Below are 21,172 nucleotides of genomic sequence, written 5' to 3' on the forward strand. Positions count from 1 at the left end.
GGTAATTCCAAGTTGATCGCAGCAGGATTTTTGATAGCAATTGGGAAAAAACATGTGCACTGCAGGGGAGGCAGATATAACATGTGTAGAGAAAGTAAGATTAGGCTTCTACTACATCTATCCTGGCTCGCCGGATTCTTTGGTTGCGGAAAGGGAGGTGCTCCCTTTTAAGGAAGACATTCTTTTTGGAGAAGACCTCAACAAAATAGTGGCTGACTTAGCTTCTGCTAAAACGGCATGTCTGCCTAGTACTGCTCCTTAGGCGCCGAAGGCTAAGAGTGCTTCCTCTCGTTCTTTTCGTCCTCCGGGAAAAGTAAAAGGTCAGGCGTACCCGAAACACGGTCGCACAAACCTACTAAGCCCAAACGGGCCTGGGCTGCCCGTCAGCCTGCTTCCAAAACTGACAAGCCTGCCACATGACGGGGCGGCTCTCCCCCTGGGGGATCCCAGGGTGGGGGGCCGACTTCTAGGGCTTACCCAGGAATGGTTGAAGACCACTTCCGAAGCTTGGGTACGGAAGTCGTCACTCGAGGTTACGCTGTATCCTTCAAGAAACGTCCCTCTCATCGATTTTGCCTGACAGATATCCCTTCGGATCAGGTGAGGGCAAAAACTCTTCATTCGGTGGTACAGTCCCTCCTGGACACAGGAGTGATAGTAAAAGTGCCTCTGGCTCAGAGAGGCAAAGGGTACTATTCACCGCTGTTCCTAGTCCCGAAACCGAATGGGTCTTCCCGACCCATTCTCAACCTCCAGTCCTTGAACAAATTTGTCAGGGTTTCCAAATTTCGTATGGAAACCCTTCGCTCTATTGTTCTGGCATTGGAACCTGGGGATTATATGGTCTCCCTGGACATACAGGATGCTTACCTGCATATTCCTATTGCAATGTTGCATCAGCAGTACCTGAGGTTTGCTGTGGGCAACCTCCACTACCAATTTCAGGCGTTACCTTTTGGCTTGACCACACGGCTCCGCGAGTATTCACCAAGGTCATGGCGGTAATGACGGCTGTACTCCACCGTCAAGGGGTCAGGATCCTACCGTATCTGGACGACTTGTTGATCCTGGCAAATTCCCCATAGGTTCTCCTACGCCATCTGGATCTGACTATCCAGTTTCTGCAAACCCACAGGTGGCTCATCAACTGGAAGAAGTCTTCCCTGGTCCCTGCGCAGAGCATGGTGCACCTGAGAGCGTTATTGGACACCCGCAACCAGCTGTTGTTCTTGTCTCAGGAGAAGGTCCTGAAGCTTCAGGACAAGATTCAATACTTCCGATCTCGTCCGCAAGTGTTAATACATTCGGCGATGCAAGTGCTAGGTCCCATAGTGTCGGCTTTCGACATGGTGGAGTACGCTCAATTCCATTCACGCTCTCTGCAGAAATTGATTCTTGCCAAGTGGGACGGCCTGCCTCACCAGATCAGGTCTCACATGATCTCCTTGTCTCCGGAGGTCCGTCTGTCACTGAGCTGGTGGCTGCAGGACCGACGTTTGAGCGGGGGTCGTCCCTTCTGGATTTCCAACTGGGTCCTTCTGACGACAGATGCCAGTCTGAGAGGCTGGGGCGCGGTGTTGGAGCAACACTCCCTTCAGGGTCGGTGGTCCAAGGAGGAATCTCGCCTCCCAATAAACATTCTGGAACTGCGGGCGGTGTTCAACGCACTGAACCTGGCCCAGCATCTAATTCAGAACAGACCTGTTCAGGTACAGTTGCACAACGCCACCACAGTGGCGTACATAAATCATCAAGGTGGCACTCGAAGCCATATGGCAATGAGGGAAGTATCAAGGATTCTTCAATAAGTGGAACGCCATCTACCAGCCATATCGGCGGTGTTCATTCCAGGGGTCCTCAACTGGGAAGCGGACTTTCTCATTCGTCAGGACGTGCACGCCGGGGAGTGGAGCCTCCATCTAGAAGTATTTAAACTCCTCGTGGACAAGTGGGGCACTCCGGACGTAGATCTCATGGCGTCTCGACACAACCACAAGGTTACGGTCTTCGGAGCAAGAACAAGGGATCCTCAAGCAGCGTTCATGGACTCACTGGCAATCCTGTGGAACTTTCGGTTGCCGAAGGTGTTCCCTCCCGTGTCTCTACTGTCCAGAGTGATAAGGAAGTTCAAACAAGAAGGTGACATACTACTTCTGATTGCTCCTGCATGGCCCAGACGGCATTGATTCTCAGACCTCCAGGGCCTCTCGCTAGGGCGTCCCCTTCTACTTCCACAACGACCAGATCTCCTCGTTCAGGGCCCTTGTGTCTACCAGGATCTGGCCTGATTGGCTTTGACGGCGTGGCTCTTGAAGCTTCCGTACTGAGGGCCAAAGGTTTTTCGGAGACTGTCATTCAAACTATGTTGAAGGCCCGTAAGCAGGCTTCTGCTCGGATTTACCATAGGGTCTGGAATTCTTACTTTGCTTGGTGCGCAAATAACAATCATGACGCTTACAAGTTTAGTACAGCCAAACTTTTGGCTTTTCTACAGCAAGGCCTGGACTTAGGTCTTCGTCTAGCCTCCCTCAAGGTTCATATTTCTGCATTGTTGGTATGGTTTCAGAGAAAAATTGCATCTGTGCCTAATGTTCATACCTTCACTCAGGGTGTGTTGCGTATTCAGCCTCCTTATGTCCCACCTGTGGCCCCCTTGGGATTTGTCGATGGTCTTGGAGACCTTGCAAGAATTTCCATTTGAAACTCTTGCATCCGCAGATCTTAAGTGGCTTTCCCTTAAGGTGTTGTTTCTGCTAGCCATTGCCTCTGCGCGTTTCAGACCTGGGTGCCTTATCCTGTAAGTCCCCCTATCTAATTTTTCACTGTGATCGGGCAGTTCTTAGAACACGCCCTGGTTACCTACCTAAGGTGGTGTCTTGCTTCCGCCTTAAGCAGGAGATTGTGGTTCCTGCCTTTAATTCTCTGTAGTTGTCTTCTGGAGAGCTGTCTTTGGATGTGGTACGGGCTCTCCGTATCTATGTGAAGAGAACTGCTTCCATTCGGAAGTCTGAATCTCTCTTCGTACTGTTTGGTTTTCACAAACTTGGCTGGCCTGCTAATAAGCAGACCTTGGCCAGATGGATTAGAATGGTGATTGCCCATGCTTATGTACAGGCTGGTCTTCCAGCTCCTGCTATCATTAAGGCCCATTCTACTCAGTCTGTTGCACCTTCAGTGAACACGTTCATTAGGTTCTATGCCTTCGATACTTCCGGCTCCCAGGATGCTTCCTTTGGACGCCGGGTTCTTGTGCCTGCTACAGTGCGTCCCCTTCCATAAGGAACTGCTTTAGGACATCCCCGATGTTATTCCCTGTGAAGCCCAGTGTACCCCGCAGCAGAAAACGAGATTTATGGTAAGAACTTACCGTTGTTAAATCTCTTTCTGCAAGGTACACTGGGCTCCACAGGGCGCCCACCCTGACGCACTTAGCTTCTTTGGGTTGGTATGGCATTAGCCGCGGACACCCTCTCCTGTCGTGAGTGTGTGGTGTATGTGGCTACTAATGATTGTCGTCTTTTACCTGCTACTGCATTGGACTGGTTAACAAAAACTGAGCTCCTGTGCACGGAGGCGGGGTTATAGAGGAGGCGGTGCTATGCATCTTCGGAACAGTCAAAGCTTTGAGCCTGTTGGTGCCTCTGATCAAGTTCCTACTCGACACCCCAATGTTATTCCCTGTGGAGCCCAGTGTACCTCGCAGAAAGAAATTTAACAACGGTAAGTTCTTACCATAAATCTCATTTTTGTTCTTGGTTTGTGTGTGCTGGTTCAAATCTCACCACTATCCTTTCTGAATCCTTCTCTCAAGATATGTCCGTCTCCTCGGGCACAGTTTCTAGACTGAGTCTGGTAGGAGGGGCATAAAGGGAGGAGCCAGTACATACTATTGATTTCTTAAAGCGCCCATGGCTCCTAGTGGACCCAGCTATACCCCCATGGTTCTAATGTGGACCCCAGTATCCTCTACGGACCACGAGAAAAGGATTTTTCGGTAGGTAATTAAAATCCTATTTTCTTTTTCACAGGCAGCAGAGCAAGCTAAAGCCAGCCCGGCACTGGTCACCAAAGACCCAGGCACAGCAGCCACTAAAAAGGAGGAGGAGGATCTCGCTAAGGGCAAGTTCCATGACGTGCCCTTTACATGACACCTGACATTAGCGTATGCCAGAAATTTGCATGGAGTAGAATAATGAGATATTACAATACATTGTAATAATGAGATTTGGCAGCCTTATAGGCCCTACACACTGGCCGATTTTCTGAAAGATATGAACGATCTCGTTCATAAATGAACGAGAACTCGTTCATATCTTTCAGTGTGGAGATTCCAGCGATGAACGATGCGCGGCCCCGCGCTCGTTCATCGCTGGTCTCCCGTCGGCTGTGCATGCAGGCCAATATGGACGATCTCGTCCATATTTGCCTGCACTTCAATGCAGCCGCGTGACGGGGGGAGTGAAGAAACTTCACTCCCCCCGTCACTGCCCCCCCGCCGCCGGGTTGCTCGTCGGCCGTATCCGCCGTCGGGCAGCTCGGCGGCGGGTCGGCCAGTGAGTAGGGCCCTTTAGAAGGCTGGTTCGGTTTGTAGCCTATGGAGGTGTGAGCAGACTGCCTACTGGTACTGGTTGGAATATGCGCAAGCTGCCATCATTTATATGCTCCCGCGAGCAGCTGTAATATATATGCTCGCAGATTAAAGAGACGTTCTAGAATCCCTGTCAGACAAGTTTTCCACCTGCATGACCGCTGGCATTCTAGCAGTATCTGCTTCTCAGTTCGGACTCTGCCACCTGCCCTTGCCTTGCACCATCCGTGACCACCTTGCTTTCTGTCCGCATCTCTGTTGGTCACAGTGGGGCACATTCATTAATAACCGCAATTTAGGCCTGATAATTATAGTTTAATAAAGATAGCTTTCGGGGCAGGCAAGCTCTGTATTTATTTTAGAATTTAGCCCATAATGCAGCCTATGGGCTTGCTTTTGTGGTCAAAAGCCATGGGACCACAGTATATATGATCATTATGTTTTTTCGGTCACCCCTACATTCATTCTGGGGTACCTTTATTTTGCAGTAATCGTCGGAAAATGTCAGTTTTTGGAAGTTTTTTCACAAAATACAGTTATTAAATATGTTGCAATGTTCTTTCTGTATCTGTACCTTTAACATTTGGGTGAGTACCAACCCCTTTCTCACAGGGTTTGTTGGTTTAAGTCAAAATTTTCTGTTTGTTTAACAAAAAAAACACCCACTTTTTGATTTTAGATATGCTGTGACTACAGGCATGGCGCTGCGGCTTCTTTAAAAAAAGCATATTATAAGAGAATACACCTGGTATTAGTCCACATTCTTGTGGCTTGTGATTTTTACTTAACTGAGCTAAATCAATGCAGTAAATTTACACACACAACTGAAAAATAGGGAGGGAGGGTGAACCAGATCAGAGAGGTACTAAATTTGATTAGCATCAGCTAAGACTCCACAAACTCCTCACCTAACAATCTTATAGGACACGAGAAAACCACAACGAACATTCTTATTTTCAGTTTCATCTATCTGAGTGTACTTTTGTATGTTTTAATATGTTCAGTCTATCTAGATTTATTCAGATGTAATGGGAATAATAAGCCGTAAAAAATTGGTTATATTGAAAGATGTTAAATCATATCAAAGCCTAATAACTTTGGAGTTTTAGTGTTAGAAAACGTTAAAAGCTTGTTGATAGGTTTTTAATACACAGTGATGTTTTGCAGGATTATATATATTTTTCCATCAAAACATTAATGCAAAAAAAAAAAAAAATTGAAACCGAAAAAAAGGTGTAAACAAACAATTTTTTTTTCAACCCATGTTTTTCAACCTTGCTTTCTTCCTTTTCTCACCATGTCCAACTATACAGCCCATACCTCCCCCTCTGCTTGTGGTTGCAGAGGTATTGAGTGAGGGAACGGTTTGTCTGTGCAGCACAGAACTGCATTAGCAATCACCCGGTGCTCTTACTGCTTTGGCAACTGCATCACTCGGCCATTATGTTATGTAACATCACTTGCTTACTACCAAACGGCGTAAGGCAGCCTGTGGTTCTCAAGGACTTCTGCATATCCGTATGCTGGGACTTATTGTTCAACAACCACAGTCTACCTCCCTCTGTCTATCATACATCCAGTACATATTAACGAATAATAAAACAAATGCATTTCTTGTCAATCACAGTCTTCTATGGCTCAGATTAATAAAACAAAGCCATCCGCCAATGGCTGGACGGTGTTCGTTAGTATCCTTATAATTTACAGTAGGATGTGCATGACGCTTCTGTTCAGCTGTGGGTACATAGCATTGTTTGGCTATACTCATATCTTTCCTCTTACATTGCAGCTATTGAATTATCACTAAAAGAACAGAAACCGCAAAGTACAGTGTCCAGTCTATACCCAAGCACCAGCTTCTTAACCAATCACAAGTCAGAGGGGAGGAAGGTGCAGGCCATCTATGACTTTGAAGCTGCTGAGGATAACGAGCTGACGTTTAAAGCCGGTGAAATAGTCACAGTGCTGGATGACAGGTGGGTCCAGGATCACAATAAAACGGCATCTCTATGATGAGACCTAAAGCGTAGGTTCTAATAGGAGGGTTTACCAGTGCCTGAAAGTCTCCCTGTGAAAATTTTGGTGAGTTATAAATTTAGGTCCCGATTCAGAGTTGCACATAAAGTGGCCGCAATTGTGACTGCTTTCCGGGTTAGGCAATAAATGTGGATTTCTGCTGCGGGGTACACTGGGCTCCACAAGGAAAGACATAGGGGTGTAGAGTAGGATCTTGGTCCGAGGCACCACCAGGCTCAAAAGCTTGGACTGTTCCCAGAATGCATAGCGCCGCCTCCTCTATAACCCCGCCTCCCTGTACAGGAGCTCAGTTTTGTAGTTGGTGCCGCAGATAGCAGGCACATAACAGAGGGGCTGTTCTGGGCAGCCCTAAGAAGAGCTTTTTGAGAAGAAAAGTGAAGACTTTAAGGGCTGCAACAGTGTGTACATGTCTAGTGACATTCACTGCTGCAGCTCCATCTCTCCCCAGCGGCGCTGTACACTCCTGAGCCCTGGTTGCCGGGTAACTACAGCAGGAGGCTCCGGTTTTCTTCTAACGACAGGTACACACGACGGGGGCTCTCCAGGATCGCATGGCCACGCTTCGGGAGGTGGTGAGTGGGTCCCACTCGCGGGAACCGTACTTAATCGCGATCTGGCGCAGTCAGTGGGAGGCGGCCCGCCCGCGCTGGCGGTGGACACTGTGGCAGTACAGGCGATCCCACTAGATCACCAGGGCATGGGTGCAGGTCAGGTTTTCCCTTAAAACCGTTTTACTAGTAGCCCACAGTACCCGGTGGTTTTGCCAGCAGGGGAATAAGGCGTGGTCCTGGAGCCCCTCCCCCAGCCCGCCATTTCCAGCAAATGTTCCCGCCCTGGAGCTGCATATCTGTCTCTCCCTCACTCCTTGTCAGTGTTTGGGCACCATTTCTCTCAGCTACACTGTTCCTGGGACTGCTTGGGCAAATCCTCCTGTGTAAAGCCGCCTGGTTGTCAGCGCTGTGACTTTACATGACCCTTAAGTATTCTACATGTCAATTAGACAGTGTTAGTTAAGAAAGAGTGCATTTAGTCAGGGTTCTCTGGTACAAGTACCCTGTGATAAACATCCAGTTCTTACTGTGCAGTGTTATATCTATTGACTACATAGCTATATAAGCTAGTCCAGTGCAGTATTATTGTCAGTAATAACCTCTGCATTGTTTACATGAGACTATATGTGTGTGCATTAGCTTGCTGAGTGGTTTCCATTTTGTGTCTCTCACTCAACTTGCTATCCCTATATTCTATAACCTGAGGGGGCTTGGTGCGTCAGGTTTTATACTTATATAGGATTTTCACAAAGATATACTCTAATACGTATTTTTCTCTGTGATTTTAGTCACCATATCTCTCCTGTATCTTTGCTTGTGCTGACTACACTGCGCAGGGGTTTGGGTAAGAGGTATTGTGCTGCTGCCAATTGTACTGTGTTACCTGATACTGCAAGTTGTATCATGTCTGCTTCTGAAGGTAACGGTTCTGGGGCTGAACACACTGCTGGTGTTGCTGAAGCCACAGACCCCTATGAGGAGACTATAGCAGCTGTGAGCTCTGGTTCTGGGGGCTTCTTGCCCCCCAGTGGGACTGTGGCAAAGGGGGTACATAATGACCCACCGTGGGCTACTTTCTCCACGTTTCTACATACGCTAGTTACTAAACTAACACCCCCTATGGGACCTCCTATGCCGGTGCAACCGTATGTGGTCCCCACAGCTAACCCGCCTTGGGCGGACAATTTATCTGCTCAATTGATGAAGTTAAACTAGTCCTTTACTACTAAAAAGTCTGACCCTCGCTCGCCTAAGACCAAGGGGTCCCCTAAGCGAGCTCTTATCTCCTCACAATCCACTGCTGTCACTGACACCTCGTCTGATGAAGATGGCGCTTACACTGACCCCACAGATTCTGACACAGATACTGCTGATGGGGAGGGTAGTTCACATGTGGATGTTCCTGATCTTTTGGAGGCTATTAAGTTAATTTTACAGATTACGGATGATCCCGAGCCATCCGCCCCTCCTAAGAAACCAGATAGGTTCAAGCGTCAGAAGGTGGTTAAACAAGTTTTACCTCACTCTGACCACCTAGTGCAGGGGTGGGCAATTATTTCAGCTGGGGGGCCGCTTAACACTTCCAGCGAATATTCGAGGGCCACACACAAAATACTCAAAAAGAGTCCCCTTTTTACACATTACGGCAGACAGCGTGCCCTTTTTTACACAATACGGCAGACAGCGTCCCTCTTTTTACACATTACGGTAGACAGCGTCCCTCTTTTTACACATTACGGCAGACAGCGTGCCCTTTTTTACACATTACGGCACACAGCGTCCCTCTTTTTACACATTACGGCAGACAGCGTCCCTCTTTTTACACATTACGGCAGACAGCGTCCCTCTTTTTACACATTACGGCAGACAGCGTCCCCTTTTTACACATTACGGCAGACAGTGTGCTCTTTTTACACATTACGGCAGACATCGTCCCCCTTTTTTACACATTACGGCAGACATCGTCCCCCTTTTTTACACATTACGGCAGACATCGTCCCCCTTTTTACACATTACGGCAGACAGCATCCCCCATTTTTACACATTACGGCAGACAGCATCCCCCATTTTTACACATTAAGGCAGACAGTCCCTACCCCCCTTTCCTCCCCTCCCCTAAACCCATATTGCAGTTTTTAATCCCCCTCCCTCCCCACCCCTAAACCTATATGGCAGCTTAAGCACTGATCCAGGGGTTGGCTGGACACGGGGTTTACCTGTTTGTCACCGTGACAAACGATCCCCGCTGTCCGAAGATCCGCGCTGCTGCTGGCCGGAGTCACCACTGATGTGGCCTCTCCTGCTCCGGCTCGCTGCCCGCCGCTTCTCCTCACTGGCCACCGCTTAATCTCCTCCTCACAGGCCGCCGCTCCTGGTCACTGCAGTGCCCGCTCCCCGTGCCGCCCAGCTAACAGAGGAAATCCCGGTCAGCTGACTCTGTGACGTGACCGGGATTTCCTCAGCGGCGCCGCGTCTGAGAGCAGTGCAATGACAAGCGGCCTGTCGGGCCGCTTGTCATTGCACTCTGGTGGGGCACAGCGGGCCAGGCAGGATCGGTCCGCGGGCCACATCCGGCCCGCGGGCCGCCTGTTGCCCACCCCTAACCTAGTGGATATACGTCAGGAACCCTGGGGAAACCCGGGAAAGAAGTTTGTGCCTCCAAAAGAAGATGCTGGCTTGCTATCCCCTCGCGCCAGAGCTGTCTAAGAATTGGGAAACTCCTCCTCCAGTAGATTTGCATGTGGCTAGGATGGTGGTTTCCTCAGCTCTACCTGTCACTACCGTCACGTCTCTAAAAGAGCCTACGGATAAACGTGTGGAGGGTTGTCTGAAAGCGATTTACACCCTCACGGGTGCTGCACAAAGGCCCACTATTGCAGCAACATTGGCTGCAGAGGCTATTGAAGCATGGGCCTTGGAGTTAGAAGCTAAAATCTCTTCTGACCATGCTAGACAATGCTTGTCATATATTGTCACAGCTTCTCACTATATTAAAGAGGCGGCTTCTGATGCCGGTATCCTAGCAGCCAAGGCCTCTACTACATCAGTCCTGGCTCGCCGGATATTGTGGCTGAGATCCTGGTCTGTGGATCTGGACTCTAGAAAAACCCTGCAGGTACTCCCTTTCAAGGGAGATATTCTGTTTGGGGAGGACTTAAATAAGATAGTGGTTGACTTGGCTACTGCCAAAACTGCCTGTCTGCCAAGTACCGCTCCTTCTCTGTCGAAGGCTAAAGGTACTTCCTTTCGTCCTTCAGGTAAAGCAAAAGGTCAGGCGTACAACAAGCAGGCCCGCACTTCCAAACCTGGTAAGCCGAAGCCCAAAAGAGCCTGGGCTGCCCGTCAGCCAGCTTCCAAGACCGATAAGCCTGCCGCATGATGGGGCGGGCCTCCCCCTGGGGGATCCCAGGTGGGGTGCCGGCTTCTATGGTATACCCAGGTATGGTTGAAGACCACTTCAGATGCCTGGGTACGGGAAGTCGTCACTCGAGGTTACGCCATAGCCTTCAAAAACCGACCCCCTCATCGATTTTGCCGGACAGACGTCCCGTTGGACCAAAGGCAAACACTCTACATTCGGTGGTACAGACCCTCCTGGATACAGGAGTCGTAGTTCAGGTGCCTCTTGCTCAGAGGGGCCCGGGGGTACTATTCTCTGCTGTTTCTGGTACCGAAACCGAATGGGTCCTCCGGCCCCATTCTCAACCTCAAGGCATTGAACAGGTTTGTGAAAGTTTCTAAGTTCCGTATGGAAACCCTTCGCTCTATAGTTCTGGCCTTGGAACCTGGGGACTACATGGTCTCCCTGGACATACAGGATGCTTACCTGCATATTCCTATAGCAGTGTCACATCAGCAATACCTGAGGTTTGCGATTGGCAACCTCCATTACCAGTTTCGGGCGTTACCTTTTGGTTTAACTACGGCTCCGCGAGTCTTCACCAAAGTTATGGCGGTGATGACGGTGGTACTCCCGCCGTCAAGGGGTCAGGATACTGCCGTATCTGGACGACTTGTTAATCCTGGCAAATTCCCCAGAAATTCTCCTACGTCATCTGGATATGACTGTCCAGTTTCTACAAGCCCACGGGTGGCTCATCAACTGGAAGAAATCCTCTCTGGTCCCTGCTCGGAGCATGGTGCACCTGGGAGCGCTATTGGACACTCACAACCAGCGGTTGTTCTTGTCTCAGGAGAAAGTCCTGAAGCTTCAGGACAGGATTCGTTGCTTCCTTTCTCGTCCGCAAGTGTCGATACATTCGGCGATGCAGGTGCTGAGCCTCATGGTATCAGCATTCAACATGGTGGAGTATGCTCAATTTCATTCTCGCCCCCTCCAAAGGCTGATTCTAGCCAAGTGGGACGGCCTGCCTCACCGGATCAGGTCACACATGATCTCATTGACTCCGAGGTCCGTCTGTCGCTGCACTGGTGGCTCCAGGACCAACGATTGTGCAGGGGCCGTCCATTCTGGATATCCGACTGGGTCCTGTTGACGACAGATACCAGTCTCAGAGGTTGGGGAACAGTGATGCAGCAACACTCCCTTCAGGGTCGGTGGACCAAGGAGGAATCTCTCCTCTCGATCAACATTCTGGAATTGCGGGCGGTCTTCAATGCGTTGAGCCCAGCATTTAATTCAGAACCGTCCTGTTCAAGTACAGTCTGACAACGCCACCACAGTGGCTTACATAAATCATCAAGGCGGCACTCTAAGCCGTTTGGCAATGAAGGAAGTCTCACGGATTCTACATTGGGCGGAACGCCATCTACCGGCCATATCTGCAATATTCATTCCGGGAGTCCTGAATTGGGAAGCGGAGTTTCTCAGTCGTCAGGACGTACATGCCGGAGAGTAGGGCCTCCGTCCAGAAGTGTTTCAACTCTTAATGGAAAAGTGGGGCCTTCCAGACGTAGATCTGATGGCGTCTCGACACAATCACAAGGTTCCGGTCTTCGGAGCAAGGACAAGGGATCCTCAAGCAGCATTCGTGGATGCGCTGGCGGTGCCGTGGAGGTTTCGGCTGCCGTACGTGTTCCCTCCGGTGTCACTCCTGCCCAGGGTAATTCGGAAGTTCAAGCAAGAAAGAGGAATTCTGCTTCTCATAGCTCCAGCGTGACCCAGACGGCACTGGTTCTCAGACCTGCAGGGCCTATCGTCAGAGCGTCCAATTCTACTTCCACAACGCCCAGACCTCCTCGTTCAGGGCCCCTGTGTCTACCAGGACCTAGCCCGGCTGTCTTTGACGGCGTGGCTCTTGAAGCTTCCGTCTTGAGGGCTAAAGGGTTTTCTGAGGCGGTCATTCAAACTATGTTGCGGGCCCGGAAACCGGCTTCTGCTCGGATTTACTATAGGGTCTGGCATTCTTACTTTGTTTGGTGCGCATCTAATGTTTATGACTCTTCCAAGTTTAGTACAGCCAAGTTGTTGGCCTTTCTTCAGCAGGGCCTGGACTTAGGCCTGCATCTGGCCTCCCTCAAGGTTCAAATATCTGCCTTGTCGGTGTGGTTTCAGAGAATGATTGCGACCTTACCTGATGTGCATACCTTTACTCAGGGTGTGTTGCGTATCCAACCTCCTTATGTCCCGCCTGTGGCTCCTTGGGACTTGTCGGTGGTTTTGGAGGTGTTACAAGAGTCTCCGTTTAAACCTCTTGGTTCAGCTGATCTTAAGTGGCTTTCCCTTAAGGTGGTGTTTCTGCTGGCTATTGCTTCAGCTAGAAGAGTGTTGGATTTGGGTGCCTTGTCTTGTAGTTCCCCATATCTGATATTTCACCGTGACCGGGCGGTTCTTAGGACTCGTCCCGGATATTTACCTAAGGTGGTTTCTTCGTTCCACCTTTACCAGGAGATCGTGGTTCCAGCACTTGTTTCTCCTGATCTGTCTCCCAAATAGCGGTCTTTGGATGTGGTACTGGCTCTCCGTATCTATGTCTGCTTCTATTAGGAAATCTGATTCTCTCTTTGTGCTGTTTGGATTTCACAAACGGGGCTGGCCTGCTCACAAGTAAACTTTGGCCAGATGGATTAGAATGGTGATTGCACATGCTTATGTGAGGGCTGGTCTATTAGCTCCTGCTCACACTACGGCCCATTCTACTCGGTCTGTTGGACCTTCTTGGGCGGCCCGCTGTGGTGCGACCCTTGAACAATTGTGCAAGGCGGCTACGTGGTCTTCAGTGAACACTTTCATAAGGTTCTATGCCTTCGATACTGCCGCTTCCCAGTATGCTTCCTTTGGACGCCGAGGTTCTTGTGCCCGCTACAGTGCGTCCCCTCCCATAAGGAACTGCTTTAGGACATCCCCTATGTCTTTCCTTGTGGAGCCCAGTGTACCCCGCAGCAGAAAACTAGTTTTATGGTAAGAACTTACCTTTGTTAAAACTCTCTTTCTGCGAGGTACACTGGGCTCCACATGGCGCCCACCCTGACGCACTTAGCTTCTTTGGGTTGGTATGGCATTAGCCGCTGACACTTCTCCTGTCGTGAGAGTGTGGTGTATGTGGCTACTAACTACTGTTGTCTCTTTTCCTGCTACTGCATTGGGCTGGTTAACTAAAAACTGAGCTCCTGTGCAGGGAGGCAGGGTTATAGAGGAGGCGGCGCTATGCATTCTGGGAACAGTCAAAGCTTTTGAGCCTGTTGGTGCCTCGGATCAAGATCCTACTCTACACCCCTATGTCTTTCGTTGTGGAGCCCAGTTTTACCTCGCAGAAAGAGTTTTAACAAAGGTAAGTTCTTACCATAAAACTCTTTTCTTCCTGTATTCAGAGTCGGCCGCATCCATTTAAACACCATTACAGCAGTCGTCGTCATCAGCACTTAGCTTCCCTATGTTTTGGTGCAAGAGATCCGGCTGAAAGAGGATCGATCTCTGCATGTGCCCAACTCTGTGTAGCCCATAATTCAGTTGACATGGCCACGACACACTTATACTATGTACAAATGCCCTGTTGCTGCCTAGTAACATCCACACAGATGCAAATGAAGAGAAGACTTAGGGCTGTACAACTCAAGTCACCCGCAGTTGCTGTAAGATGTTTATGAATGCCATAAGGCATGCTCAGTCTACCAAACATTCCCAAGATCCATGTGCTGATGGAATTGCCTGCATTATGTGTTCAGTACATGTGGGACTATACCATATTAATATGATGACATGAAAGTAAAGAATTAAAGGGGTCATGGATCAAGCACTGGAGAATTTGCCCAAAGCAACCAATCGAAGGCGCCATTATCAAGTGCATTCTATGACAGGAGTAGGCAATTTATGGCACTCCAGATGCTATGAAACTAAACATCTCAGGATGCCCTGCCATAGTTTTGTTAATAAGGCATGCTAGAACTGTAGCAAGACATGCTGGGATGTGTAGTTCACACAACAGTAGTGCCGGAGGCTGTCTACCACGTTTCATAAAATCATGAGTAGGAGCTGATTGTTTGCTATGGCGACTCCTCCACTCTTTTTATTGTTTAATACATCTCCCCCTCAATGTATTACTATAAAGCTTACATTCTTATCAACTGTTCTGATATACTGACTATGCCAGTATAATTCATTGGGTTTCGAGTGCTCTCACTCATTCCTTTGTCATTGCTACATTAATCTACCTGAGTATCAATGTCACACCCTTTCCCTTGCTTCATAGATAAGGACTGTTCAGCTTAAGACAGGGAATAATTTAGGGTTATAACCCAATATCTAGTTTGGTGCAGGCCAATTTCCTAACTGTCCTAAGCATATTAGGAATTGCGAGGCTTTCCGTAGCCATATAAGATGTATACAAACGCCTTTAGGCAGGTCAGAGAAGACTGAGGGCAGTTGGTGTCTGTAACATTACAGTGCGAGTTGTATTATTACTGTAATACCCAGGCTACCCTAAAAGGAACCCAAAATGTTAATGTGCCTGTTATTTGCAAGCTTCTATGCATAGATAAGCCTCACTTTTGTGCTAAGTAAATATGTATACAAACTGCATTACTTTATGAGGAAGCCTTTTATTTGCAAATTATTATTTTATTTTTTGTACTGCGGCACAGATCTTATCTTGCCTGTTCCTTCTGTGTAAGCCCTGTACACACCAGCACTAGTGACATGTCCTACAGATGTATATGGTACTTCCGGTGCTATGTTCCCCTTCCTCCATAGACATAGGTCAGGCAGACCGCGGCCTCTGATCCAGGAAATTCCATAGTATTTTAACATTCCTCCTAGAGGGTGGTTCTTCATTATGGAATGTTGTATAAAGGCTCTTTCCTATGTCTCTTATCGTTAAATGGGGATATCTCATGCAGATGTTGCATTTACAGAATGCAAAGTGAGCAGGCATGATTAGTTATCAGTGATTGATGGGTGTGTTTGAGACTTCCTGAATACTATTGCATAGTAATAAATGTATTAATTTGACAACTACACACGCGCGGTTCTTTGTAATTACCAGCATTTTGGCTTTATTTTATTTTTTCCCCACAACAGTCCTGGTTTTAGCCATTTAGACATCTGAGTAACAGAATTAGTGTATTTTATGATTGATTTTCCTCTTTTAACCAACAAAACAAAGCAGAGATATTACCCATTATGGACTGAGCCAGGCCAGCATCACAAGTCTTCCCTGCACACACTAGGGACGGATCATGCTGTAGGTTATATATTTGTTTTGGTTAAGATGGTCCACAGCCCATAAAAACTGGATAAATGATCTAATAGAGGAAAAGTTCGAGAGGCCTTCACTGTAAAATCCTCCAAAACAGACTAAAGACTTCGCCCAAGCATTTCTCAGTGTCCCTTTTAGTTTCCAAAAAATATCGCAATCCAAATTCTTGGTTGTCTTTTCTGTTAGTCTTATTTTTGTTAAATGTAAAACACTGGTGTGATAGATTTGTTAGATGCCAGTGTTCACGTGAGTGATCGCGGCATCCTGACTTTTAGAATGCCAATGGGGGATGGGGTAATTAATTCACCCCTCCCCCTAGGGAGTCTAACCTGCCTGGGGTGGCAGGTAGGGCGAAGATAGTGCAGGTGGCGGCTAAGGGGGGGGGGGGGGGGGGGGGTTATGACCGATGGTGTAATGGTTACCATTACTGCCCCAATACTTCCCTTCAGAATGTTGCGGTTGGTGCTTCTGGCGCCTTGATTTCGACTGAAGTTGTGTTTCCGGCGTCGGACACCTGACCACCGGCATCCAGACCGCCTGGATGCTGTCCACATCCCATAAAACACTATGGGGGAGATTCAATTGTGTGAAAAGTCAGTTGGATGTCTGTTTTTTTCCTATCTAATAGACAGGAAAAAACAGACACCCAACCGACTTTTCAAACATTTGAATTCCCCCCTATGGACGATATACAATTGTTTTTCTTGCTGGCAGCCAGTAGATGGCGCCCAACAAAGCTATTCAATTGTTCCTCTGTTCGGGTGCAATTGGCTGCCAGCACTGGCTTGCCAGCGAGCTGACTTGAGTGAAAAGTGACCAGTTTGAACGCTCAAACTGGGCCTTTCCCATCACGCTCATTTGTATGTTCGGGGTTTAGCGCCAGCTTCCCTGAGCACGACAATTGAATATCCCCCCCATCCCCAGTCTCCCATCACTTTAGACAGCAGATCAGGAGCGATAAACAATTGAATATCGCCCTTTTGAGTCCTATTTATTAATTCTTCCTTTTATTAAAGTTTTGTACTGTAAAATAAATGTGGCGTGAATGACTGCCCAAAGATATCCCCTAAATACAACAAATCTATGACTGAGAATGATTTTTATTTTATACGTATCAGACGTCCTTGGTGGTCCCTTCCTCCCGTTCACCCTGCCATCACCCTACTTTCTGTTATCCGAGCTTTGTTTACACTTTATTAGCAGTTGGGGAGTGGATTAGATGGAAGTGTGTGTGTGTGTGTGTGTGTGTGTGTGTGTGTGTCTGCAGGGTAATATTAAGCACAATCACAGAGACTCTGTAAAGTTTATAGAAAACCCTCCTTGTCTGCCATTGTAAAGTTGGGGGCGAAACTGTAACACAGAGCCAATAAAGCCTGAGAAGAATGGCTCTGGTTAGTGTTACATGTTGAGTATCCCTTATCCAAAATGCTTGGGACCAGAAGTATTTTGGATATCGGATTTTTCTGTATTTTGGAATAATTACATACCATAATGAGATATCATGGCGATGGGACCTAAATCTAAGCACAGAATGCATTTGTTTCATATACACCTTATACACACAGCCTGAAGGTCATATTAGCCAATATTTTTAATAACGTTGTGCATTAAACAAAGTGTGTGTACATTCACACAATTCATTTATGTTTCATATACACCTTATGCACACAGTCTGAATGTCATTTAATACAATATTTGTAATAACTTTGTGTATTAAACGAAGTTTGTGTACATTGAGCCATCAGAAAACAAAGGTTTCACTATCTCCTCTCACTCAAAAAATTCCGTATTTCGAAATATTCCGTATTTCGGAATATTTGGATATGGGATACTCAACCTGTAGTAGGATGTTAGGCATATGAGTTCCATTGGTGGTACTGCAGCTTTAACAAGGCCAGTGACCAAAACTGAAGTGCGTTGTGCGTAGAACCAATGTATGGGACTAGTGCTTCGTAGAGCTTCCTGATGAAGCCACAGCAATATTAGACATAAAGGGCTGCTCTATAACGAGAGGCTGGAATAGTTTATCGAGTATAGGAACATATAGGATATGCTTTCTTACTATCTATAAATGGGAGAATCTGAAAATACTTCCATGGTTCAGCCTGTGAAGTTCTTATTATTTTTAATAAACATTTCAATGCCAGCGTTAATATATACTGCGGAAGCAAGGCGCATCTTAATACCATATACAATAAAAGTGCGCTGAACGTCGCAACACTATATCCCTTAAGAGAAAGCAAGCAGTCGCACATATTGTATGCTGAGGTCCAACGCTTATATATATATATATATATATATATATAACAAAAAATCCTGCACTCGCATCTATAACGAATAACGATGGGGTGCTCCTAGTGAAAATCTGCCTCACCAGGCAGGTTCACAATATATACAGAGTCCAATGGTGTGGAGGTGCACTCATCCAATAAGGCGGTCTTCAACAGCTTCAATTTCACAATAACTTTATTTCAGTAGGAGTCAGGCTTATTGTTGTCGACGTTTCGATCCACTATTAGGGATCTTTATCAAGACAAGCTTTCGTGTACAAAAGATCATTTCAAAACATCATATACTGATCACTATAACAAACAAAAAACGGATCAATAAATAAATATAATAATGTAAATGACACAGATAAAAAACACAAACATAGTCTCCCAGGTCCCAGCACCAGTTTAATAAATGTATAGGAGGTAAAAAGTATTCACACCCTATAATTAATAGATGAAGGTAGGAATAAAAGATATAACGCTGCCGACACACCAAGATTAAACCACCATCACCATAGGTGCAAGCGAAGTTAGTATGAATAACTCTAAGAATTATACACAAGATCGTTGGAAGTAAACATCATGAGGTTCACCACACTAAAAAGTTTAGAACACCAACACCAGTATGACCATAGGTGTACACAGGACATCCACTTACTAAGATAATACAATATGTCATATTCAGACAATATGGTGGCCGTGTAGTATCCATTCATAGTACATATAACAAATTAGCTGTAATAAAAGGAAAAATCACAATGTGTAGGAAAAAAAGAGACTCAACAACAAATGGCCCTATGGATTGTATAGAATGTATTACTCACAGCGTAATAGATCCACTTTCAGCAAAAAAGGGTCAACCAGACACATGGACACCAAACATCACTGCAGATTAGGATCACATAAGGGAATTTTGTATGATCAAAATAATGCTAAATGCACAACCCACGGCCAAATTAAGTCTCAATAACACTGCTCAGTACTCACCGCTTGATGTCACATCGGGGTCAGAATACTGCTACAGCCACATAACTAGCCAACATGTGTAATGGCCTTAAATACCCCTTGACAGGAAGTATGCCGTGCACCGGATAAACGTGACCCCCAATACAGTAAAACAACTATTCCAAATACTAAAAAATGGCACAACCATCAATGTCCGGGAAAGCACATATGGGGGCAACATAAATCCCCACATCCTACACCACAAGGGCCAATATTCACTGTGTGTTCAGGCTCAGGGGGGTCGGATACCGGAAGTGCCATGTGTATCATGTACCAGCTAGGAGACAACATGTAAAGAAAAATAAAACCAAAAAAACAATACCGTGGGCAGCTGGATAGACACATCAGAAAGGGTAGAGGGAATAAATTATACAGTGGGGAAATACAGCCGCTGGCGCGACGCTGGCCGCGGGTACCATGCGTTCCAGCACTCGGAAGTGGGAGGTGCTATGCGCTCCAGTGGCCGCCAGGTGAAAGGTACACAATACACAGCGGGGAAGACAGCCGCTGGCCGGACCCTGGCCGCCGCTGCAATGCGTTCCAGCACCAGGAAATGGACAGCACTATACATGCCACACGCAGTCAGCAAACAGCCAACGCTGCAATACACTATGGTGCATACTCGGGCTAGACATACTACAAACCTGTAGAGATTACAGCTGGATGGTGGTCAAAAATAAAGTGATAAAAAATAGAGTGATACGAATAAATTAGTGCAAACAATAGATAGATATGTTAAGTCTGCAACTAATGACAGTTCTATTTATATAAGGCATATATTGTCAATATGCTCTACATGAGGAGTACATATTACTATACTGGGGACCCAGGAGTATCTATATATAAAAGACAATACTCAGTAAGAACTACATATACAGCATACAAACATAATATACTAGTATATAGGCACTTCACAAGATATTATGTCCAAAATATAACCTATATAGTATAATAAATTGAACATATCACCAACACAGTGATTAATCAGATACACAGCATATTCATAATAGTAGATATAGAGAAGGACATGTATCTAGTGTTGTGCCTATTACGTAAACAAAAACAGGGTCAGTCCAATTATCATATAATTACAGTATAATTATACCAGATACATTTCTAACCTAGTCATCACTACCGGGAAGTCAAGTTTCCTAGTGCTCATAGGATAGACAACGTTTCATAAAAAGACATTCAAGGCAGAATGTTCATTTAGCCCTTTGGGGGAGATTGTATTGAGGTGCGAGATCCAGTAGCTCTCACGTTTACGCAACTCTAGAGTTCGATCCCCCCCATTAGGTAATGGTGGGACCCAATCAATTAGTTTACATTTCAAGTTTGCAACCTGGTGCCCTCTCTGTAAATAGTATCGAGCTACAGGCTTATCTGTGGTACCAGTTTGAATAGAAGTTCTAATGGACAAGCGGTGGTTGGCCATTCGTTGCCTAAAACACCTGGTAGTAAGCCCAACATAATACAGCCCACACGGGCACGTGAGGATGTAGATCACAAAATCGAGTTTACAATGGAGGTGGAATTTGATTTTTATATTCCTGCCAGAATATGGATGAGGGAATGTCTGGCCAGTAAGTAGAGATCTGCACGTTGTACACTTACCACATGAGATACAACCTGGTTTGCTACGCATAATCTGAAGAAAATTCAACTTGGTTTCAAGAACCATAGTGGGCCTCATCAACATTTGTCTCAAATATTCCTGGCCAGGGCTATGAGCTTACCCACCGCATCAAGGTAGCCTCTCATTGGGTAAGTCCCTAACACTAACTATAGGGGTTCAGGTCCGGGGGGCAGGACACCCCTGAGCCACCCAGCCAGACAACCCCAGGGCATCGCAGGAGTGATAAAAATATAGGGTTAAAGAGGTAGGAGAAGCTGTTGCTGCATGTGTGAATAATGTGAGGAGTAAAGGAAAATTATGTGAAGGTGTTACATATATATAAAACAAACTATAAGTGCCATGGAGTGATGAAATAGTGTTAAATTGCGATGCCCCAGGGACACCCAGCCACGGTAGGCACAGGGAGCCCCGCACCCCAGAGAATTCCC

General features: G+C 46.8%; 1 protein-coding gene across 2 annotated transcripts in view; it reads left to right on the plus strand.

The window, feature by feature from the left end:
- STAM (signal transducing adaptor molecule) overlaps positions 1 to 21,172 on the plus strand; it is a 198,402-nt gene that overhangs the window by 152,439 nt on the left and 24,791 nt on the right. For both annotated transcript variants that reach the window (XM_063921537.1, XM_063921536.1), the window contains exons 6-7: positions 4,029 to 4,119; positions 6,378 to 6,564. In XM_063921537.1, coding sequence (XP_063777607.1) covers positions 4,029 to 4,119; positions 6,378 to 6,564 — 278 coding nt within the window. The remainder of the gene's footprint in view (positions 1 to 4,028; positions 4,120 to 6,377; positions 6,565 to 21,172) is intronic.

Source organism: Pseudophryne corroboree, chromosome 5, assembly GCF_028390025.1.
Source record: "Pseudophryne corroboree isolate aPseCor3 chromosome 5, aPseCor3.hap2, whole genome shotgun sequence".
In the NCBI taxonomy this organism is placed as follows: Eukaryota; Metazoa; Chordata; class Amphibia; order Anura; family Myobatrachidae; genus Pseudophryne; species Pseudophryne corroboree.